This window comes from Coniophora puteana, assembly GCF_000271625.1.
Source record: "Coniophora puteana RWD-64-598 SS2 unplaced genomic scaffold CONPUscaffold_13, whole genome shotgun sequence".
NCBI lineage: Eukaryota > Fungi > Basidiomycota > Agaricomycetes > Boletales > Coniophoraceae > Coniophora > Coniophora puteana.
In genome coordinates this window covers 689,099-710,776 of record NW_006913065.1, presented here as the reverse complement: position 1 = coordinate 710,776, position 21,678 = coordinate 689,099, and the positions used below count along the sequence as shown (strand labels likewise).

The 21,678-nt window shown below is 43.6% G+C and overlaps 8 protein-coding genes across 8 annotated transcripts; 5 read left to right on the top strand and 3 right to left on the bottom strand.

The window, feature by feature from the left end:
* Window positions 1–612: 612 nt before the first annotated feature.
* On the top strand, window positions 613–810 carry CONPUDRAFT_18228 (uncharacterized protein; the record flags this gene model as incomplete). Its single annotated transcript, XM_007774652.1, has 1 exon — window positions 613–810. A coding segment is annotated over one exon (198 nt), but the record flags the coding sequence as incomplete, so codon positions are not given.
* Window positions 811–3,884: 3,074 nt separating this feature from the next.
* On the top strand, window positions 3,885–4,196 carry CONPUDRAFT_63880 (uncharacterized protein; the record flags this gene model as incomplete). The annotated part of the gene is made up of 1 exon (XM_007774712.1): window positions 3,885–4,196. The coding sequence occupies one exon, from the start codon at window positions 3,885–3,887 to the stop codon at window positions 4,194–4,196; it is 312 nt and encodes a 103-aa protein (XP_007772902.1).
* Window positions 4,197–7,679: 3,483 nt separating this feature from the next.
* On the top strand, window positions 7,680–8,052 carry CONPUDRAFT_157923 (uncharacterized protein; the record flags this gene model as incomplete). Its single annotated transcript, XM_007774919.1, has 2 exons — window positions 7,680–7,798; window positions 7,854–8,052. The coding sequence occupies 2 exons, from the start codon at window positions 7,680–7,682 to the stop codon at window positions 8,050–8,052; spliced, it is 318 nt and encodes a 105-aa protein (XP_007773109.1).
* A 4,295-nt stretch (window positions 8,053–12,347) lies between these two features.
* On the bottom strand, window positions 12,348–12,695 carry CONPUDRAFT_63110 (uncharacterized protein; the record flags this gene model as incomplete). Its single annotated transcript, XM_007774668.1, has 1 exon — window positions 12,348–12,695. A coding segment is annotated over one exon (348 nt), but the record flags the coding sequence as incomplete, so codon positions are not given.
* A 742-nt stretch (window positions 12,696–13,437) lies between these two features.
* Window positions 13,438–13,623, bottom strand: CONPUDRAFT_63482 (uncharacterized protein; the record flags this gene model as incomplete). The annotated part of the gene is made up of 1 exon (XM_007774695.1): window positions 13,438–13,623. A coding segment is annotated over one exon (186 nt), but the record flags the coding sequence as incomplete, so codon positions are not given.
* An 884-nt stretch (window positions 13,624–14,507) lies between these two features.
* Window positions 14,508–16,376, top strand: CONPUDRAFT_76349 (uncharacterized protein; the record flags this gene model as incomplete). Its single annotated transcript, XM_007774738.1, has 5 exons — window positions 14,508–14,618; window positions 14,789–14,923; window positions 15,108–15,405; window positions 15,800–16,089; window positions 16,167–16,376. The coding sequence occupies 5 exons, from the start codon at window positions 14,508–14,510 to the stop codon at window positions 16,374–16,376; spliced, it is 1,044 nt and encodes a 347-aa protein (XP_007772928.1).
* A 627-nt stretch (window positions 16,377–17,003) lies between these two features.
* Window positions 17,004–18,206, bottom strand: CONPUDRAFT_76348 (uncharacterized protein; the record flags this gene model as incomplete). Its single annotated transcript, XM_007774737.1, has 6 exons — window positions 17,004–17,026; window positions 17,056–17,098; window positions 17,280–17,397; window positions 17,716–17,781; window positions 17,838–17,935; window positions 18,093–18,206. The coding sequence occupies 6 exons, from the start codon at window positions 18,204–18,206 to the stop codon at window positions 17,004–17,006; spliced, it is 462 nt and encodes a 153-aa protein (XP_007772927.1).
* An 887-nt stretch (window positions 18,207–19,093) lies between these two features.
* On the top strand, window positions 19,094–21,473 carry CONPUDRAFT_157921 (uncharacterized protein; the record flags this gene model as incomplete). The annotated part of the gene is made up of 2 exons (XM_007774918.1): window positions 19,094–19,267; window positions 21,243–21,473. The coding sequence occupies 2 exons, from the start codon at window positions 19,094–19,096 to the stop codon at window positions 21,471–21,473; spliced, it is 405 nt and encodes a 134-aa protein (XP_007773108.1).
* Window positions 21,474–21,678: the final 205 nt, after the last annotated feature.

Here is a 21,678-nt window from a genome sequence, read left to right as displayed (position 1 = left end):
GAATGGTATGCCTACCACCCTAGGGCCGTCCTGACATCGAGTAGTTGCCCTAGCCGGAATGGTCTGTCTATTACCCTAGGGCCGCCTTGACATCTACTGAATACCCTAGCCGGAATGGTATGCTTACTGTCCTAGGGCCGTCTCGACACCTAATGGATACCTTGGCCGGTGGGTGTTACCTCCTGACGCATGGCCGCCTCGACCTGGTGGTGGTTGGCATACCCATGCACATACCAGGGGCAGCTCCCCCCCAGGCCAGATTGGCGGCCGCCTCGACACAGGCCTGTAGGAGGTCACCTACCAGGCTGCCCAGCTGGTGGGTGAAGCGGCCGGCACGACGAGGTCGGTTGACCGCCGGTCACCGCTGCCCCGACATCCTCGGGTGTTTGACCCATCCGCTGACCGGACATACTCGGAGACCCGGCCTGCATATCCTGCAGCAAGGTGTTGGAAAGCATGATGGCCATGTGCCTCTTGCACTGGTGCAATACGCACAACCTCATCCTGCAGTTGCAGTTCAGGGGCTGCCAAGGCAGCTCAACCATGGATGCGGGCCTCACGCTGACTCATAACATTGAACTAGCATGCCAGCACAAGCTTATCATGTTGTGCCTCTCCTTCAACATCAAGGGCTTCTTCAACAACATCAATCATGGATGCCTGATTGATATTATGCACACAAAGAAGATCCCTACCAGAGTGATCTGGTGGGTAAAGTTATTCCTGTCAGACCGCTCCATTTCCATATGCCTCAACAGCATCACCTCCACAGCCCAGTCAGTGGCAAACAGCATCTTGCAGGGATCACCAATCTTGCCCCTATTCTCAATCATCTACTCATCCCCACTTTACAAGCTATACAAGGAGCACTCATGTGCATGCACCCACCAGACTGACAAGCCACACACCACCTCCACCACCTTCCTGGGCTACATTGACAATGGCATGTTATACATGTTGTTGCCCAGCCTCTCCATGAATGCACAGACCCTCCAACAAGAGATCACCATCATACAACCCAAACTCCAAGTGGTCAGCTTCAAGCTCAACATCGAGAAACTGAAGCTAATGCACTTCCCCCTTTGTGCAAATGTTGTCATCTAAGGCAAAAGGCAGCCCCACCACCAATGAGCCATGTAATATCATGCAGTGGCTCAGCATTTTCTTTGACCAAAATCTGCTCTTCAACATGCACATCAAGAAGATTGATGCACAGGCTGAACATATCATGCTCGGCTTGAGCATGCTTGCCAACACAATCCGCGGCCTCCCCCAGGCCTGAGTACGACAACTCTGTTGAAATTTGAGGTTGCACAGTCTCGCGATGACACACAGCGCATTTGACCTGGGCAAGAGGAGGGTGCCCAAAGGGCAATCACGTAAAGATCATGAGTATCTACGACAGGATTATAAAGATAATAAAACTTGGAATCTATATGACAAAAATGACACGTTATGATTGCAAGCAAGATCCTAACATAATTCCAACAAACTCTACATTGCCTGTGTATGCAGCATGATGTTGTGTCAACACTGTGTCTGCCCAGGGAGAACCAGGACGTTCACACTATGCTCCACTAGGGATATTGTGTCCCGAAGATGCTAGCAAAGGTACAAAAAAGTGTGGAGATGGGCCGGAGGTGAATCTGGAGATATCGAAGGTAAGCGAGATGCTCGTAGCAGCAGGGAGAAGATGCTAAGTACAGCGGAGTATGGTGGAGATGACAAGTCAACGTCAAGTCAACTTGGAGTATGATTTGGATAGAGACAGCAAACACAAAAAAATGTCAAAGGCCACAGGAATGGTTGGGGCAGGAGTTAATGTTACGACCTGTTTATTTCACTCTTCGTACCTGGACATCTACTAGTATCAGCAACTGAACACTTCTAGTAGATTCAATATCATTCTATCTTTTCCTTGTATTATCTTGGATTCCTTACAAATCCTCTCAGCTTGATTACGAACCACAAGTCCTTATGACTTGTTTTCTTTATCAGTGCATTGTATTAGGATTAGCAATAATATGAATCCTGCTGATTCATATTACTTCTTTCTCAGTCAGCGTCTGACTAATTTCTTAGCAATCACTGTAAGTTCTTACGAATCACAGTGTCATTGCAACTTAGTAAATAGCTTGTAGAAAAGTATATAAACTTGCATGTACGAGGCCTGAAAGCCTCAGACTAGTTCTACCTCTGTTACTACAGACATTTGTTCTCTCTCTAAGATTGTAGTTGCGGACTACCAATAGTAAGACATCACGAAAGATAAGATAGTAAAACCTAAGAGATCAGTTCTCTTCGAACCTCATACGCAAGGTGTATTATCAGATTCTTATCAGAACATTGTAATAGTAATCTACGAGGTTCCAAACCCTAACAGTTAATCAATATTTATACTATCAAATACAAGACAAATGCTACCACTATTTATATCATAAGTCTGGATCTTTGGATAAGCTCTGCATAGCTACTGGAGTAAGTATGGAGTATCATGAGTAATCACTGAAGATGACCAAAGGTTGTAAGAATACAAAACATGACAGGTGTAACTGCGGAATAATGACAGGTGTAAAGTAATCACAGGTAGAATGTGGAATGAGTTGGTCACAAGAAAATGTGCTGACTGATAATTCCCAAGTGTGTTGGCAGCTACGGAGTAGATGCCGAAGATACTGAAGCAGTACCGAAGGAGCGAACATGGGTCAGAGTTGGACCAGAGATGCATGGGTGTGACATGTTGTATGCAAGTCCAGTCTGGTGGACTGGGAAGAAGACCCATGCTAACCTCCTAGAATGTGTACAGAGATGCACCCTGCACCTCGCCTGCACTCCATTCCACACAACCCCAGTACATGCTCTTGAAATAGACACTGGCATTCTGCCAGTTACTATTTTTCTTGACCAAACCCAGAGCAACACAGCCCTCCGCCTAGCAAAGGTGTCCCTCAGAAGCCCCATATACGCCCAACTGCCAGGACCATGGCAGCTTGAGAAAGCAACAAGCCCACACCCACCCCTACCCAACAAAGACCTCCTGCCCCCACGGCCACGATTGTTCACTATTGCACCCAGCTTCACATGCTCGCAAATTGCGTTCCAGTGGACGTCAAGCACATCAACCTCTTTACTCTACCACCATGGGCCCCCACCCTGGACTTGTTCAATGGCCAACTGGTCATCATAGGTGCAGACACAATAAAGGAGGAGGTGACCACTGCACACACAAAACTCATTGGCAAAATTGGCAGTAATGCATCAAATGTCATTGCCTTATTCTGACAGACTCCTACTCAAAGAGCACAGATTGAGACAGACAGGAGCAGGGTGGGTGAGATACGTAGAGGGAGAGGAATTATTCCACAGAGAAGAAGGGATAGAGAGCAGAGCAAAAGTCTACAATGCAGAAATAGTTGGCCTCCTCCACATGATGGAGGCATCAAACAACCTGGCTAGAATAGACTCCAACATCACTCACATATTCCTATTTGCAGACAACGCATTGGCAGTCCAGGCAACTTTCCCAGCCAACTCCGGCCCATTGGCGCCTAGCACTCCACTTCCATGCAAGAGCAATCTCATACCTCACAGCCAACACCAAATGCCAGCTCACCATTGCATGGACCCCAGGACACAAGGGGATCAAAGGCAACAAATGTGCTGATGTCTTAGCAAAAAACACCACAATGAGGAACGACTCAAATACACCAATGTTCACCACAGTCAAACACATTGCACAAGATGCTACCATTGCAACATGGACAGGTCAATGGACAGACCACCTCAACAATGATGAGCAATGTTTCAAAATTGCAAACTGATTCCCCCCCCTCCTCAAACCCCAAGACAATATCATGGACACCAAACACAGCATCTACGGATGGATGGTCCAGTGCCACACTGGCTACTGCTTCTTGGGCAACTACTACACAAAATGCATTCCACCCAAGCAACCAGCTTGTTTATGTGGCACACGCATACAGTCTTGCCACCACATTATCTGTAAATGCACCTGCTACAAAACCGCATGCTGGCATCTCTGCAAACTGAATGAGGACATGTCCCTCACTGACGTCCTCGGAACCAAGAAGGGCCTCCAAGCTCTAGCCCTATTCCTCCACAACTCCAACACCTTCAAGAAGATGTTAACAGAGACTCCCCCCACCAAAACTGACAACCCAAGAGCATCACAATAGACACCCAAACAACCCAGTGGGCCTGTTGACTAATACCCTTCTGTTTTTCCTTTTCTCCGCTTCTTGTACATTGTGCATGTCCATAGCTTACCAAACACATAGTCTGTATCATACCACATCACATCCATACACCCCCATTGGTTCTTATTACCAGATGATCATGCCACCGCAGACGAACTCTACTTATCTACCGCATACTTATCTATTACATCAAATAGATTACCACCAAGTAGCACTTAGCTGCCTCTTAATGTATCCTAAACATGTTTTCTGCAGGATATAAATATGGATTCTCTCTCTCTCTGTGCAGCTGTAGTGTATTCCCAGAGGCAACATCCCATAGGTTCTTACAAATGAGCAAGGTATAAGTCAACACAGCCCAGATCTTGTAATTTTTGTTGTTGAGCTTTGGTATTGGGGATTTCTTGGTCATGGTGGTGACAACCATGGGGATAGGAGTTACAACAGATAGGGTAATCAACAGGTGCAGTGGAATGGTGATGGTGGTAAGGGGAAACAACACAGGGTGGGGTAACAAGTAATGATAGGTGGAGTTCAGCAACCATAGATGCAGAGTGTGACAATGACAACAATGGTGAGTAACAAGAAAAGAAAGGGAGTGGGTGTTTGATGTCCTTTAGTGCACAAGAGAGGTAAAGCAAGTGAGTGACAAGTTTTGAGTGAAAAAGACACGCATGTTTGTGTTGGAATTTTGGAGGCAAACAAGTAAAAACTTGTTGGCAAACATGCAGCAATTATATTTTGACAATGGTGGGTATAAGTACATCATAAAAAGCTAAGGTAATAACTAAATGATGCAATAGTGATGCAGTGTTGAAGAAAAAATAAAGTAAACACTGAAGTACATGGCTCAGTACAATGAGTCATATGGGCTAACACTTGTATGATTATGTATTTCCAATAGATGTGGTGCTGAGTAAGAAAAGTGAATAATGCAAGAATCATTTATAAGAACTATGGGAAAGGTTCATAAGGGCCACAAGGATAAAGTATAGTAAAATAGAAAAAGTGAGGCTGCACTTGCACAGCATTATTAGTAAGTGGAAGAATCAAAGACAAGGACAAAAAGTAGATGGATAAGCAAGTGAAAGTAGTAGTCCATAGTCCAACCAAGGCAATGTAAATGAACAAGCAAGGGAAAGGGTGCTGATAAGTTGATGACAGATGTGAGAAGAAAATAAAGTAATGCACTTGAATTTAACACTGCCCTCCACTCCAAGTGACTCACCCAACTACCAAGCCAGTGGTTCAAAGGCTGTGCTCCTCCAGAGGTGCTGACCAAGCACTAGGTAGAGCAGTAAAGGAGAACTACTGCAGTGGTCTATGCTGAAATACTGGTGGCTTGAAGCAGCCCAAGTTTTCTTTGTCGAAAAGAAAGATGGTTCACTTTTCACAATCAAAAATTCATATCCACCCCCAAGAATAGAAGATTTGATTGAGCAACTAAGGGGGACAAAAGATTTCATAAAGCTTGATCTCAGGAATAGCTATAACAATATCTGTATCAGACCAGAAGACCGATCAGCACTTGTGACCCCATTTTGAGGATTTGAACCTAATATAATGTTTTTTGGTCTATGCAACTTCCCAAGCATTTTTTAAGCCCTCATGGATGAAGCATTCATAGATTTCCTAACAGAGGAATGGATCATCATATACATGGATGACTCCAATCTTCTTAATATCTCTAGACTGACACAAGAAACTAGTAAGTAAAAAAGGTAGTAGAACAACTACAGAAACACGAGCTATACCTCAAACCTAAAAAATGCCTTTTTGAAAAGACAGAAGTAGATTTCCTGGAATAAATCATATCAGAAAATAGTGTCAGAATGGATTCAAAGAAGATGGACATTCTTAATCAGTAACATCTCAATACTACAGCAAAAGATGAATAATACATTTGACAAATGGAAGAAGCTACAACAGACATAGAGAAGAAACATGTCCAGAAGTAATGTTATACACTACTAAAAACAGGTGTATTACAATTCCTAGGAATATGTAACTATTATTGGAAGTTCATTCAGAACCACTCCCACATAATGGAATCATTATCCCAATTAGACTGGGAAAAAGAACTGGACGTGGAGAACAAAACAAGAAGAAGCATTCAAAACCTTAAAAAATGAATTCACAAAGGAACTTTTATTAGCCATGCCAGATCTGGAAAAACCTTTTTACATCTCCACTAGCTCATTAAGCAAGGCAACAAGACTGGTAGTACAACAAAAAATGCAAACAGGGATCATTTATCCACCCCTCAAAAGATGATACCATTGTCAACAACATGTGCTTCACTCTGAATGGGAAGACTTCATACAAATTCTGATCACACATAGAAGAATGGCAATTCAATAATAGATTATTAACCTACAAAGGCTGAGTGTATGTACCACCTAAGAAATGACAGGATATACTAAAAACAATTCATGAATTACCTGGATCAGGACACCCAGGAATATTAAGAACAAGTGAGCTTCTATCTAGGAAATATTGGTGGCCAGGCTTAGCTGCATTTGTCCAAAACTTTGCCCTTGGATGTGCAGCATGCCAATAAAACAATATTAACATGCATCCCACAATACCACCTCTAAATCCAGTCAGATCCAGACACACCCTACCATTTAAACAACTATCAGTTGATTTAATCATGGATCTTCCTATATCACGCAGATACAATTCTATCATGGTCATAGTAGCCCATAGGTTTACAAAGGGGTGATAATCATACTATGCAACAAGACAATTGACATAAAAGGAGTAGCCAAACTATTTTGGAACCATGTCTTCAAATGATTTGGACTCTAACAAAATAATATCAGACAGAGCCCCTCAATTTGCATCAACATTTGCCAATGAAATTTTGGAAAAACTATTAGGCTATTACATTTCCTTATTAACCACATACCACCTGGAATCTGATGGAGAAACAGAATGTATAAACCAAGAAATTGAAACCTATTTAAGAATATACTGCCAAGAAAGAGCATACATATGAGCAAAAAACTTAACTATGGCAGAGTTCACTCACAGTAACAATGTACGCACAGTGACCAGGCAAACTTTATTTTATCTCATGTTTAGTTACCATCCAGAGAACATTCTCACTGTGAGAACCAAGACAAAAATAGCAGCCATTGAAGAAAAATGGCTGCCCTAGAAAAAGCAAGAGAAGAAGCATCAGCAGTGCTTGACCTATTCAGAAAGGGCATGAGTAAACAAATACAATCTAAATTCATACCAAGATTGAAGCAACAGTAGGGTCACACTTGAATAAAGGCAACACAGAATACAAGATAAATGGAAAGGTGAACATTTGTCAGAAAATAAATGAATTACAGAAACAGAACTATTATGCCACACAAAAGAGCTGCTCCAACAGTATAAAAGAGAGACCAGACAAACTAGACAAACCAGTAATTCAAACAGCTACCAATTCACTTTTCAACTCAACAAACTATGTCTCAATATGTTATGTCTTTCATCAACAACAACAACATCATTGTCAGCAGACACAGTCAGGAGCAATTTTTCACCAAGACCAACCTCCACAACATCCTCCTCTTCCGATCCTGGAGGTGGAGAATACCCACTTTGGGTATTTCAGCCTCCACACTATCTTTGATGATGAAGCCAAGGCCTTGCTACCCTCGCCAATTTTTCTGATGCTCCACACACCACCATGGAGATCATTTTTGGGATGGTCCTCAAGACCCTGGACACCATCAATAAAAGGGTCCACAGCCTCAACCCAGCCAATCATAAAAAGATCATTGATGTCAAGTTCAACTCCCTCCAAGGTGTTTGGCAGGCTAAACAAAGAGTCACCTGAATCCTTTCTGCATTCAATATTGAACACTTTACTGCCAAGCTCACTGAACAATGGGTTGCAATGGCAACCAGGGTCATCAATGACCCCCACCACCTGGACCATGTCTTGGAAGGGCACATTGCATGCCCACAACTCAATTTTGGTAGAGCCATTAGCAACTGCCCTTATCAGGAATGAACTAACTCTGATTCATCATACTTTCTAGCACTATACTGTCTTCTTGCTGATTGGCATCTGCATCACAACCACCATTGCCATCAACCTACCAAGCTGGCACCACACTCCATGCAGTGTCAGTATTGCCACAAGACCAGGCATTAATGCTGCCACTTCCCCAACTGTCTATGTTGCAAGTGCTGGTGCATGATACCTGGCCATCAAATGGCCAACTGCTCCAAACATACCTGCCCCCACTGGGTCTACTTCACCATTGATGAGCCAACCACACCAGCCAGGTGGAAAACCATCTCAGGAAGGGACCCATGGTTGACAGAGAGGGTTGAGGCAGCCAGATGGGGAAGGATGGCATAGAGGAACTCAGGGTATCTGGAAGAAGCAGACAGAGATAGAGCGTGGCAGGGACAGCAACAGCAGGAGACAAGGAAAGAATGAGTGGAAAGCACAAGGGACATCGCACACATACTGGGCCATAACACAAATACAGCTCCATCTGGAGATGGAGACATATCTACAAGACTGATACTAAACATGGCAACATGGGTACAGCAATTGCCAAGGTGGAAAGGTTGACAGATGACAAGCAGGCATGGTCAAGGATCAAACAGATAGAGAAGCATAGGCACCACATGGAGATAGATATAATCCAGGCAGAGATCAGGAGGAGCTTTGATAAGGCACAAAAGGCACAGAGGAGGGAGATCAGATATGTGGATGACATGGCAATGGTTCCTGAGGAACATAACCTCCCTTCATATGAAGAAGCAAAAGAAGACATCCCTGCATTTGGAAGAAGTTGAGTAGATCAAGATTGGGACATCTTGAAGCTACAAAAGGGGTAATGTTATGACATCTTGTACAATAACTATTATTGATAATTCACCAAGATCTCTCAATATTGTCTCTAACAATGACCACAAACCTTTGAAGACCAGCATTCCCATTTAGGTGAAAACACAGTCTTATACCATACTTGCCCAACAAGGAGGAGATCAATTGGATTGTTTTAGCCAATCCACAGGAGGTTTACCTTACTTGTTGATCTTGTTTTTCTCTCTCTAGGAAACTGCAGACTGGGTGCAACTTTTTGGCTCAGAGCTCTTCAACATTGCTGATACTGCAACAAAGAAACCAGTGAAGAAAACAATACCATGAGCACAAATAAAAATCAAACAAGAACTTGAAGGCCCCACACTTGAGGCAATACCACTTTCCCTCCCTCCAAGTGCAGCTTATCAGCACAACATGAGCTCATTCTCCTTTTGAAGAATGAGCCCCTATAAACAATGACTCCAGGCTGACTCATTCATACTCATTGTACTCTTTTTTCAATGAGTGATAATATTCAAATTTTCTTTAAAGCAAGCCAACAGAGTACAATGAGCAGCAATATTATTTTGAATCAAAATAGTAGCAACAGAACGGTAGCAAACAGATTTATTTACACTCTTTGACAACCATTACCACCCATTGCTGTGGGGTACAAATGAGAGCCAACAAGAACAAATGAGTAATGAAAACAGAAAACAAAATCCAAAAACTTATTGAAATAAAAGAGTATGAAAGGGCAGCAAATGGCAGCAATGCAAGTGAATGAGTGAGACATGGCCAGGACTGTCAAATGAAACAGAGACATTGAATGAAAGGGTATTGAATCAAGTGGTTATTCACTTGTGTTTTTCAAGTGCAGATTTTGTTTCCTTGGTGTTCTAGAACATGAAACTAAACCATCAATATTTCTTCTTTTTTGTATAAATGAAATTTTCAATTTCTGTTCTGAAGGTGGAGTAGTATGAGCAAAAACAAAACCAAGGCTATAATAATTTGTATTGGTATTATTTGAAAATATAGGATTACCTGTAGGTATTGCACTTTTCATGCTTCTTTATATATTTTCTTGTAAACCTATAACAATAATCAGCATAGACCAGCAGAAATGATACAAATGTACCAATTTCTCCTCCTTGGAGAACTTTTTGTAGTCACAATTATTGGAAAATTTTCAGGAGCAAAACTTTTAATTTTAGTGCATTACAATGAAATGCCCATTTTCACGTGTTGTAATGGGGGGCTCAGTGATTATTATCCTGTTGTCAACTGCAATCCAACAGTATTAAACTGAGTTTTAAATGGGTGATGTAATGAACAAGTGCCGTTGGCTTGCACTAGCAACATTATTACAGCATTTTAATGGCATTAAATTCCGTGACAATGGGGGGCTGCAAAGCAGCATTATAATCCCCATTTAGAAAAGAACAACAATAGAGCACATACTTACCTTCCCTTCCCTTTGAGGGACCAGTGTGTGTGTAGTACATGTGCTTGCAGCAGATGGAACAATTGTGAATGCTATAAAAAAGATAAGTTGGGCACTCACATGGAGCAGCTCTCTGCCAGAGAAGCCATTGGCACACCACCTTGTCCACTGCTTGTCTGCTTCAATATCTTTGGCCACAGGCACCTCTGCAGGCAATGTCATGGATATGCTAGCCAGAGCATTCGTGTCTACAGGCTGCTTGGATGACTCTGAGTGTTCAACTGGCAGCACACTGGGCACCTTGCTATCACCTGTATATTTGGAATTGTTTACAGCACTGGCTGCAGATAACACAAATGGCTCAGCAGGAGATGGGGTGCAAGCTATGGAGAAAATTGTAGATGAGGGTATGAGCTGGTTTAAAGGTGATAGATCAATGAACTTGGATATGTTGATATGGTTGTTGGCCCTGACACAATATCAGCAAGAAAACTAGGTAATGCACATACATATTTACTCTGTTTTAACTGGTATGTCCTCCTCTTCTTCTCTTTTCCCTCATTCCCCTCCTTGTCCTCATTGCCAAGTAAACCCTACTCTGCCTTTTCCTTGTTGTTGTCTTCCTTCTAAATACCACTGTACTATGACTTGACCTTAAAATAGGCCTTAGGGTTGAGACAAAGCTCTCCCTTGTAGAGTAGACCACCGGACATCTTGTCAATGTTGGTTTTGTTGGTGTTGAATGTCAAACAAGCACAGGAGGCAAAGTCAGCAGATGTAGAAGCAGTCACAAGTGCAGGTGCAAAAGTAGTGGCGGGTGCATTGTTGGAAGAAACAAGGCCAGCTAAAAGTTCTTTCACCATGTCCCTAGAATAATGCATATAGTCACCATTTTTGTACAGTTGAATGAATTGCACACTACTGACATTTGCGTTTGATCTTGCCGAACAGAAAAATTAAATAAAACTAGATCATGTCTATGCCAAGCCAACATGTGGCTAACATGTACCTTGGACTCAATCAGACTGATAATTATAAGTCAATTCTTGGTAATTAATATTGACTACCTCTGTAACTGACTCAGTATTTTACCAGGCCATGAATTGTCATTCCTGACTTATGCTATGACTGATCTATCTCATAGAATGTGGTGAGTATTCTCAGATGGTGTAGGTGGTTTATAAATCCCCAGTTCCATAGTAGACAAGGAGAATAGGAGATTACTTATGACTATGAGACCCAGACACGTGGGTGCAGCTGCCTTTTGGGGATTTTTATTTTTAAAATTTGCGTTGGCAAGGTTGAATGCAAACGTCAGTAATACACCTCACATTTTTCTTTTAGCTTTCAATTTTTTACAAAGCTTCTTAATGGACCTCCATAGCTCACACAATGATGTCAGCTCATTGTCATCTAATGATGATTCATTAGAGATCTAGCTCCATATAAAAGTGTAAACATGAAAGTTCAAAATGAGAAGCTTATCTCAATAGTAGCTACACTTGTATTCTCAGTAATGCTGTTAGCCATAGTTGAATAAAGGAAATGGGGAATATGGATGACAATGAGCATTAGAGAAAAAGACTTTGCCCACAATTATGATCTTATTTGTACAGCTTCACAAAAACATCTGAGCTGAGTTCTACATCACATGACTTGTTTGTGTAATCTTTGTGAGCTGCATGTCACTCTACTAACCACCATGTCCAATGACAAAAATGTCCCCACCCGCTCTTGCACTCCACAGTCTGAGCCTGACATTCTCGCAGTCATGGACAAGGGAGGATCCACCCAACCAGCATTGCTGCTGGAGCTAGCTGAAGGGGATAGCTCATCTGAGATGTCATCTTGGTCCAATCTCTCAGATGTGCATGTTGGCACATCTAGTACCAACACCACCAGTATAACTATAAGTTCTTCTCAAGTTGTCTTTACATTTTGCTGAGGCAAAGTTTGCATATGGACGGGTATGTGAGCAAATCTTGCATCTGAGAAGACCAATTGTCTGCTTCGTTGCCCACTGGGACATGCATCTGGAAAGTCCCTTGCAGACAACCTTGCGTGCTAGGTGCGTGATTGCATGTAACCAGGGGCACACAAAATGAAGACATTTGGGGAGTTCTTCAACATAGATCTTCTTGAACTTGTCAGCAAACATGTTGAGCTGGTTTTTTGCTTCCTGCACCTGTGCTGCAGTGATAGAGTGTTGCAAAGCAAGCAAATGCCATGTATCAAGTGGCAGAAACTAGTATAGAATGGTTCAGGTAGTACTCCTGTCAATTATTAGGATACAATCCATTAAAGTGAGAAAAAGATACTATGTACCATAGTAAAGAACTGGCCCAAGGCCATAGAGATATAGTAGCCACTCCCAGGCCTTGTACCTGCTATAAAGCTTTTTGACAATGTTGCGGGGAGGCCAAGCAAAGGAGGCTGGTAAATATGTTGCCAAGAGTCAAGCAATATTGCCATGTTGCTCCTAAAGCTCCTTATTTGCAAATACACCCCACTTCCATTCTTTTGGGTTGTTATTTTGTCCATGAGTGAAATTTTCACATCATAAGGGGTAAAAGAGATTGCTAGCATTCAGTGCTGCAACATTTATGATGTCAGACCTGAAAAGCTTGGGAATAAGAATTGTTCACAGGAGTCCAAGAAATATAGTAGGTTTCACAATGCCAGTCTCCAGATAAAGACTTCTATATGCAGCCAAGTCCAATGCAGCAAGTATATGCTTGAGAATGCCATGATAATTGCCCAACACAGCCCATGGAAGATCTTGTGCATGGATACTGGGATGCATACACCCATTAACATTGTATCCCTGGGTTTTTTTCAAAGCATGGTAGTAGTGGGATTTTTGTGGCAGGTGTTGACCAGGGAAACTGCAATAAAGTCAGCACACAAACTTGCCATAATACCCAACAAGGCCACCATTCCTGGTCCATTGGCTACAACAGCAAAAAGATAGAGACTAGTGGTACAGATATGGTCCTCAAACCCATCAAAGATGACAAGTCCATCATTTTGCACACTGCAAGGTGGTAGAGCCCAGAGAACAAGAATGAATCAAAATTCTTTGGCTTGTTGAGTTCTGGAATAACAGTGCCAGGAAGCACAAATTTCTTCTTGTATTGTTAATCAGGAGCCTGGTTGAACAAGACCCATATGTATATCCAGCAGTCAGACTGCTTACATGCATAGAGCTGGATTCTGTCAGTAAAAAACATGGGGAGTGTGTCACCAGACTTAATTTTGCCCTCATTCAATGTGTGGAGGTAGTCATGTCCTTTGGTGATGTCATTGAATTGGTTGAGGATGGTCTAATATTTGTTTTGTACTTGTATGTCATTAGTGTTATCTTGGATTCTACAACTCAAACACTTTTGCAGGTCACCCATTTACAAGATATTCATTCTTGTAGTTACATCCACAGCTGTCTTCAACCTTCCAATATTCTGGTGGGAGAACATGAAGCATCCTAATACCCTCCAACTCTCTAAATTTTGGGCTGGCAAGTCTCTGCTGATACCCAAAGATGTGTGTACCTGTCAATTTTTGCATAATGATTTGCACAGCAGACTTGCCATTTCCATTGGCCAATTCACATCAAGGTGAGCACAAGCTAGTGAGATAACCTTGAGTCCCATGCCTACACCCTCATTTATGTGATGCATAATTTGCTTGCGAGGGAGTTTGTCTCATCAAGCAATATGCTCTGCATAAAGGCCAACATGCCGCCATCTCAACTCTGTAAGCCCCTATTGCCCAAATCCACATATAGTAGAGTAACATTGGGCTCAGTGCCATTGTCTTGCCAGAGAGAGAGGTTATCAATGGGTGGTGAGCCAGCGGACTGTAAGCCCAGGTGTCCATCAATAAAATTGTAGTCAAAATGGTAAAGTGGTTTACAATGCCCAGAAGAGATGGTATGGCTTACAGGCGGATGCTCAAAAGTGATTGCGGATAAATGTGACGCCAGATGGATTTGAGCATTGGAACCCCAGCGGCAAATATCAGAATGGATTATGAGCAGACGTATGGAGCAGTGGGCAGGATGGCAGCTGGGATTGTGGCAGGCGAGTGGGCGCCTGGGTGGATGACTGGGCTCACGGATTCATCAGCTGTGAAAGTGCGGAGAACCAGATGAGAGGGTGTAGCGGGAATGGCTGGATATGTGAGTGGGTGCATGTGGGGATATGCGAGTGCTGAACAAGTGCATGCAGATGAGCAGTGATCCGCTGGATAAATCAATGAATTTGGCAAATGGGTCATAAATAGTGGATCTGTAGATGCTGGTAGAGAGCTGCCAGCATTGGGGTTGCGGATAGCAATGGACAGAGACACTGGTGGAACAAGAAGTGCATGAGGGCAGATAAAGTTGAAAAAGGAGGTGAAATGGGGTGGTTGGATGGATGGGAGTGGTTGGATGGTTGGGTGTGGTCAGATGGATGGGGGCGGTTGGATGGATGGGTGTAGCACTGAAGAGGCAGGTGAATTGGCGGATGGAAGAGCAGCTGGGACAGGGCTGGGGCATACCTCAGTCTACAATTGCTGAATGGGCAGATGGGCTAAACCAGGTGCCAATGAAAGCAGCAACAGCAGATGACCAGGTGAATAGTGTCTGGGCGGAAGGACGCATGGGTTGGTAGAAATGAGAGGGAACATAAATGTGGATCCTCAGCGGATGGAGTTGCTGTTGCATGGAAGCAGTGGTATCATGGCGGATGTTGATCCAGCAGTTGCTGGGCAGATGATGTGTAAATCAGCTCTAAAGATAGGCAATTGGGAGTTTTTCTTTTGGCAAATAAGTCAAAAGGTTGAATATGGAGACCATGATTGGCTGCTTCCTTTGGAAAAGAGTAGGAATGCAGAAATTAACCTGGATAATGGTATAGAACTTTACCAGTATGCTTTACGTGAGAGGCTAAGATTAGGCGACATTGGATTTTGGGTCACAAACTAGCAAAAGGTGGGTGAACATGCATACTTTGAGCTCAATTCCACATATTGGCATAGAGATCATTCAAAATCTTTCTGATGCACCTTCTTAATTGAGCAGGTGACAACCAACACAGCATAGTGCCATCAAATTTGGCCCAAATCCATACAGGAGCATGCCTGCATGGATCTGGATATGCTGGGCACGGATGGCACTTCCAGCTAGACTGGGTGGACAATTTGGAGAGAGTTGTGTGCGGCGCATTGTGTCAGACAGGACCCCACAGTGACGTTGGCTGCATTGCCTAATTTCCGAGCCAGCATCTGCCAGACCCTTCTGTTTGTACAAATAATCACACACATTGTCTGCAGCAACATGCAGCTCCCTTGTTGACCTTCCCTTCTCTCCCATCCACTACATCAATGTCCTCCACACCTTTCAAATGTCTCCTCCTCCCCTACCTTCACCTCAACAACAGCGACCCTGGAAGCATTGGCCTTCCTTCATGGATGCCACTGCTGCAGTTTGCATGGCCTCGGATGGCTGCAGAGGTTGCTATGAAATATTTGAGATGCGGCTGCATCTTGCCCTTGAACAGCTGGACCTTGAATGGCCTCAAGAGGATGTGGTAGTGTTTGGTCTACTTTGGCACAGGATGGTGGTGAGTCCGTATTTGTTCCCGTGGAATGGATGTACATGTCTATCTTAGCATCTATAGTGTCTAACAACTTGTCTTAGGAATACAACATGCGGTACACGGCAAAATATACAAAATCTGGCACCAAGAAAGCTGCAAAGGCCGCAAACGTGACACAGTCCAAGGTGGCACCCTCTGCAAAAGTGGCTGATTCCAGCTCTACGATCACAACCACCTCAAAAACTGCACGCACCTTGAAATCTGGCATGACCGCCTCCAAGAAGAGCCAAGACGCAACTATGGCACCCTAATAGTCTGACTTACTTCTCTCTAAACAGTCTGGCTCTCTTCTCAGGTGACGTTTTGGCTCTCTCACTTGTTCTGGTGTCTCTCGTGTAGTCTCAGCCTATCTGTCAATTTCTCTCTATCATCTCTGCTCAGTGGTTTGGATCCGTTGTTTTCTGTGGCTATCTGTTTCCAGTGCTCACTCTAGTTTCTCATAGATATCCACAGTTTTTGACAGATATTGACATATGTGTACGATTAGCAAACCCAAATGTGATGTTCAGTTTTATCTATTGCTATCCTTGTGTGAATGTGAATATAACTTATGTTAAGTGGATCTTTGGATTGAGAGAAATCAACAATTATTGTGTGAATTCCAAGGAGTGCATTCTCACTGGGGCTCATGTACAGAAGCAAAAAATACTGTGGGGATAGATTCAATCCTGAGAATCTATGGAAAGGACTCTGTGATGACCATGCCTTGTCACATGTATATTTTCCTCTTTTCTTGAAGGCTTAGGGCTAACTTGTCTTTTTCTTAGTTTTTGAAGATAATCTTTACTTGCCACAAAGCTAAGAGCATATTGTGTAAGTAAATTTTCTTTGACATTGGTCACTTAGCATTGATTTGTTTATTTTTTAGCTTGGCCTCATCATGTGTTCCGTGCTTTTGTGGCTGCCAAACAATATTGCATACAATCTTACATGTGTGAATTGCTACTTCCTTGAGTGGATTCACATCAACAAACTGGAACATGTGCAGGAACATGATGTGAGTTACATGTGACAAAGCACACAAAAACTCAAAGTAGTGAATTCCCTCTGTGATCCCTTTACAGCATTTACACTCAGTGTCTGTCATTGTCAGTTCTACTATGTACAGTGGTACTCTATAGGTGGCTGCAAGTTGATGTGATTTGGCAGCTGACCAATGGCATGCTAAACTCATTTCCTTGACAGGCCCTCAAAGCACCCAAGCTCAACAACTCCTTAAACAGCCCCTCCTTTTGTCCTCTCTTCTTCCATGGATCCCCCACTGTGGCTTGCCTGGATGAGATTGAGGGGCCATGAACAAGCACAGACATTGTTTGCATTGGCATGGTCAAAGCATCTCTTGCCAGTGAAGATGCCAACACTGCAGCCTTTAGGTGAGGGAAACCAAAACCTCTTGCTTGTGAAAATACTAGAACATGCAGTTTTTAGATGCCTTGACATTCTTGAAGAGAGAAAAAACTGGCATCACCAATGTTGAGGTTGAAATCTGTGAATTGTCTGTACTCAGTTGGCAGGTCCAAGCTCCTCCTGCCAATCATCTTTTGTTTGTGACCTTCTTACTCATGTGCTTGGTTTTTGCTGAAGCCACACCTTGTACTGCGGACACTAGTGGTCTTTTCATGAAGAAAGTCTTTGAATGTGAAGACTGCTACAAGCCTAGACAGTGCTATAATGAAGATGTGCCCAGCAATAAGGAGAACAACTATACCTACCTCCTGTGTTGCCTCCTGACCCTCTCTCCAGGCCCCTTTCTTGATTGTGCACCACAAATGTCAAGCAAAAACAACACAGTCCCTTCTCCTTTGAGTGTCTACAAAAAGGATGGTTCAAGCAGTTGAGTTGGACAGGTAAGGACACCAAAAAGTTCCAGGACCTTGACTGTTTACTCTCTTAGCATACCCAAAAAACTTTTGAACATGACTCTTCTGAAGTGGTTAATCTGGTCTACTCAGAAAAAAAGGGCCTACCAGCTTGATGCCCCACAAGCCCTTGGACCACTTCTCAACTGCTGGGGGAAGCCCTGCTGGAGGCTGGCTGAGGCAGCAGTAGAGGGTGTCCACAATAATATTGGAAGTTGACATCCTTGGTCAACTACCCTTGCTGGGGAAGGCAGTTCCCTTGAGGAAGGGAGGAACAGTGAGAGTTTCAAGTTTTTTGGGGGCCATAGCACTGCTATTTATGCACTAGTCTCCTTGCTGCAGAATAGAATGCCTATCTGAGATGGTGTTGCAGTGTTGCACCTGCTGCAACCTAGCATTTGTATTCCAAATAATGTTCCTATGGCATTCAAGCAATATGGCAATACACTTGTCTGACTTTTGTGAAAATGCCCATTCACACTTTTTTGACACAGCACACAAGCAACTCAACAGGATGGCCGCTGCCCAGCCTAAAAGCCATGTCATGAAAGGATATTGTAAATAATTATAGTCTAGTTTGTCAGTCAGTGAAAGGGAGAGCAGATAAGTCCCACAGATTTCAACCCGTTAAGTAAGATTGAGCTCGGTGCCATTATCTTGCCAGAGAGAGGGGTTATCAATGGGTGTCGAACCAGCAGACTGTGAGCCCAAGCATATTTTTCTTACTATGTACATAAGTAAAATTGTAGTAAACATTTATAGTGGTCAATGAGGGTAAGGCGCAGACACATTCATCACGGGTGCCGGAAGCTTGGAGCAAGCCAGGCCAACAGGTCAATGGTAGATTAGACTGCTGTGGATGGATTAGCTGAGGAGCATGAACACAGGGATGGGTGGGGGCTCACGGAAGCAGTTGTTGGCAGGTGCACGGGACAGGTGTTCTACATGCATGCTGAGATAGGCAGTGGTTGAGAGCAAAGACGTACCTGCCAGCGGAGAAGTGGGCAAACACTCAGACATCCAGCACGTGTGGTTGCACACTTCTGATGTTGGGATGTGGCCTGACTGGTCAGATGTTGGCACTGGGCCCATGCGACAGCGTGGTCAGCATGCGTGCACCTGCAGGGAGCTGGGGTAACAGCCAGCTGATGGTGCTGGGTCCACGCAATGGCGCGCAAGGGGGCATGGTTGAGGGCCCAATCAGGGCGGCAGTCGACACGCATGCGACTGCAGGGGGTTGGGCTGACGACTGGATGATGGTGCTGGGCCCACACGACGGTGTGGTAAGAGGCATGGTCAAGGGCATGATTGGGGCTAGATGTATTCTTGATAAAGCAAATGCATTAGCTTGTGTACAACAATACAATGAAAAGAATCACTTACATCTTTTTGGCCTCTAGGTACTTGCTGAGATACATTGCAAGGACAAGCAAGCAGGCAAGCTCCTTGTGCAAGAACCCAAGTAGCAAGCAGTCAACATTGAGTGGGGTTGAGGTTGGCATCAGTATTGCAGGTAGAAATCTGGACAAGGTAAAACTTCATATTCTTTATGTTGTTGCTATAGTATACACCCATCTGTGTTGAGATTTGGGTTTAATGATCAATGCATATTATATGCATTCACAAATACAGGATACTCACCCATGTAACTATTTGATCCAATTCAACAATGCAGCTGCCAAGACTCTTCTTGAGAACACAACATTCTTGTTGCCAGTACAAGTGAATTTTCTTTGCTTGCCAGGATATGGATATAAATAAGATCAATATGTTTGGTTCACAGATGAAAGTAGAGTGAAACCAGCAACTTGGCATCAAAAAAAATAGTGATGACTAGTATGACACCTTTTCCAATTAAGAATAACAATTTCAATACAGTCCATGATTGCCTTCTTTGGCCTCTGAGGTGCTTTGTGTAATCCTGTGTGATCTGCATCATGTGTCCTTTTGTTGGGGCGCATTGGCTAGGTAGAGCATTGAGCTGACCATCCCAGCAGTCAATTAACCAGATCATAATCAGCTCATTTGTCCACATTGATATAATATCCAGTGCACTGGATCTTGGGATCTTCCTTGGGGGGATGCATTGAGGGTGGTTTTGTCTAATCCTCTGGTGTACTGTTGTGATTACATTGGTCAAATTGATAAAGATACATGTGTGATGGTGGCTCAGTGGAAGGGAGAAGAGTTACCATATAAAAACACAATGCTCCAGTGTTTATTACAGAAGTAATACTCAGGCTCAAAGGGTTTTTTCAGCATGATAATACACTGCTTCAATACAGAAGCTGGCCCTTTGAAACATGCTGCTCCTCATTTGGCTTTCCCTGGAAGTTGCCACACCTTACTGAAAAGGATATGTATTGTACAACCATGAATAGCAAACCCTTGAAATGAGGAATATTATGATTTGGTAGGCAAAAGATAAGGTTTGATTGTTTGAACACGGATTTTAGTAAGTAGATGAACATGTCTGTCTAGGGGTAAAGTATAACTTGCTATCTCTGCTACAAAGCAAAATGTTGAACAAGTTTTGTAACAAGGGGAGCGAGCTAAATAAAGTCCTGTGCAGTTATTTATTTGCAGTCTATATGTTTGATCACGCAAGCTGGGTTATTTACACACTTTCTGAGTAGTTTCTAAAGTTGCTCATGGAACATTTAACTCCAGATGAGCTCTTCTGATCCATGGAGAAAAATTTTCAGCAAGCATGGCAATCTGGGTTGCAAACTAAATTGGCAACATGCCTAAAGTGCACATCTAACACTAGAACTGGTTCAACATGTAACAACTTAGCAGATCAGATTTTGAGATCTTAGCTTTTGAAGCTGTGTTTGCAGTTGAAGCAGCAGCAGACATGCCAAACTGAATGAACTATGGTATCAATGACACCAGTGCTTAAGTGGATGAATTGTTCATTGGCAAGCACCTTCCATCTTAGGCTGAGAAATCATTAGCATGCCTTGTTGTTCATGATAGGGGGGGCTTTGTGAGCATAATGACTTTGGTCTTTTCCTGCAAAAACATACTAGCATACTGAAAATGTCATGCTGGGTAGTATCTGATCTCCTTGATCTCTCTCCTGTACCACTATCGCTCTCACCACCACTCCAGCACTGCGCCTACACTCAGCGACCGCAAAAACCCCCTCCTAGGTCGCCCTCTTGTGCTGGATTGCTGGGGATTGAGCCCTAGATAGCTGGATTAGTGCCTGTTGGCTGGTTTTGGACCTCTTTGGTGTGTTTCTGTCGCTCTCAGCGCTCTCCCTGCGCGCCCCTTGCTGTCCCTCGACTCCGCTCCTGGACCCTCTCTGCACCCCCTCCTCGCGCCTCAACGCTTCCCATCTCCTCACCATCTCCTCACCTCCTCACCTCCTCTGCTGCTGTACCCCTTGTCCCCTCGCTCTCCCATCGTCTCCTACACCTCTTCATCGTCCCCATGCCCGACGCCGATATCAAGCTCAGGAGAGGCACTGGTGTCCAACAGTGAGCAAGTAGTATTGATGAAGACGAAATACAAGGGTACTGACCTGGTGTCCAACAGTGAGCAAGTAAGGAGACGCTCTGTGGACACCAGGATTACATAGGTGAAAGAAATAAGGTTTGGGGACTGTACAGTAGCTCGGAGTTCTCCATAGCAAGTCAAAGAGTAGAGAAAGGCAAAATATATCACGCTCAGAAGAGGCACTGGTGTC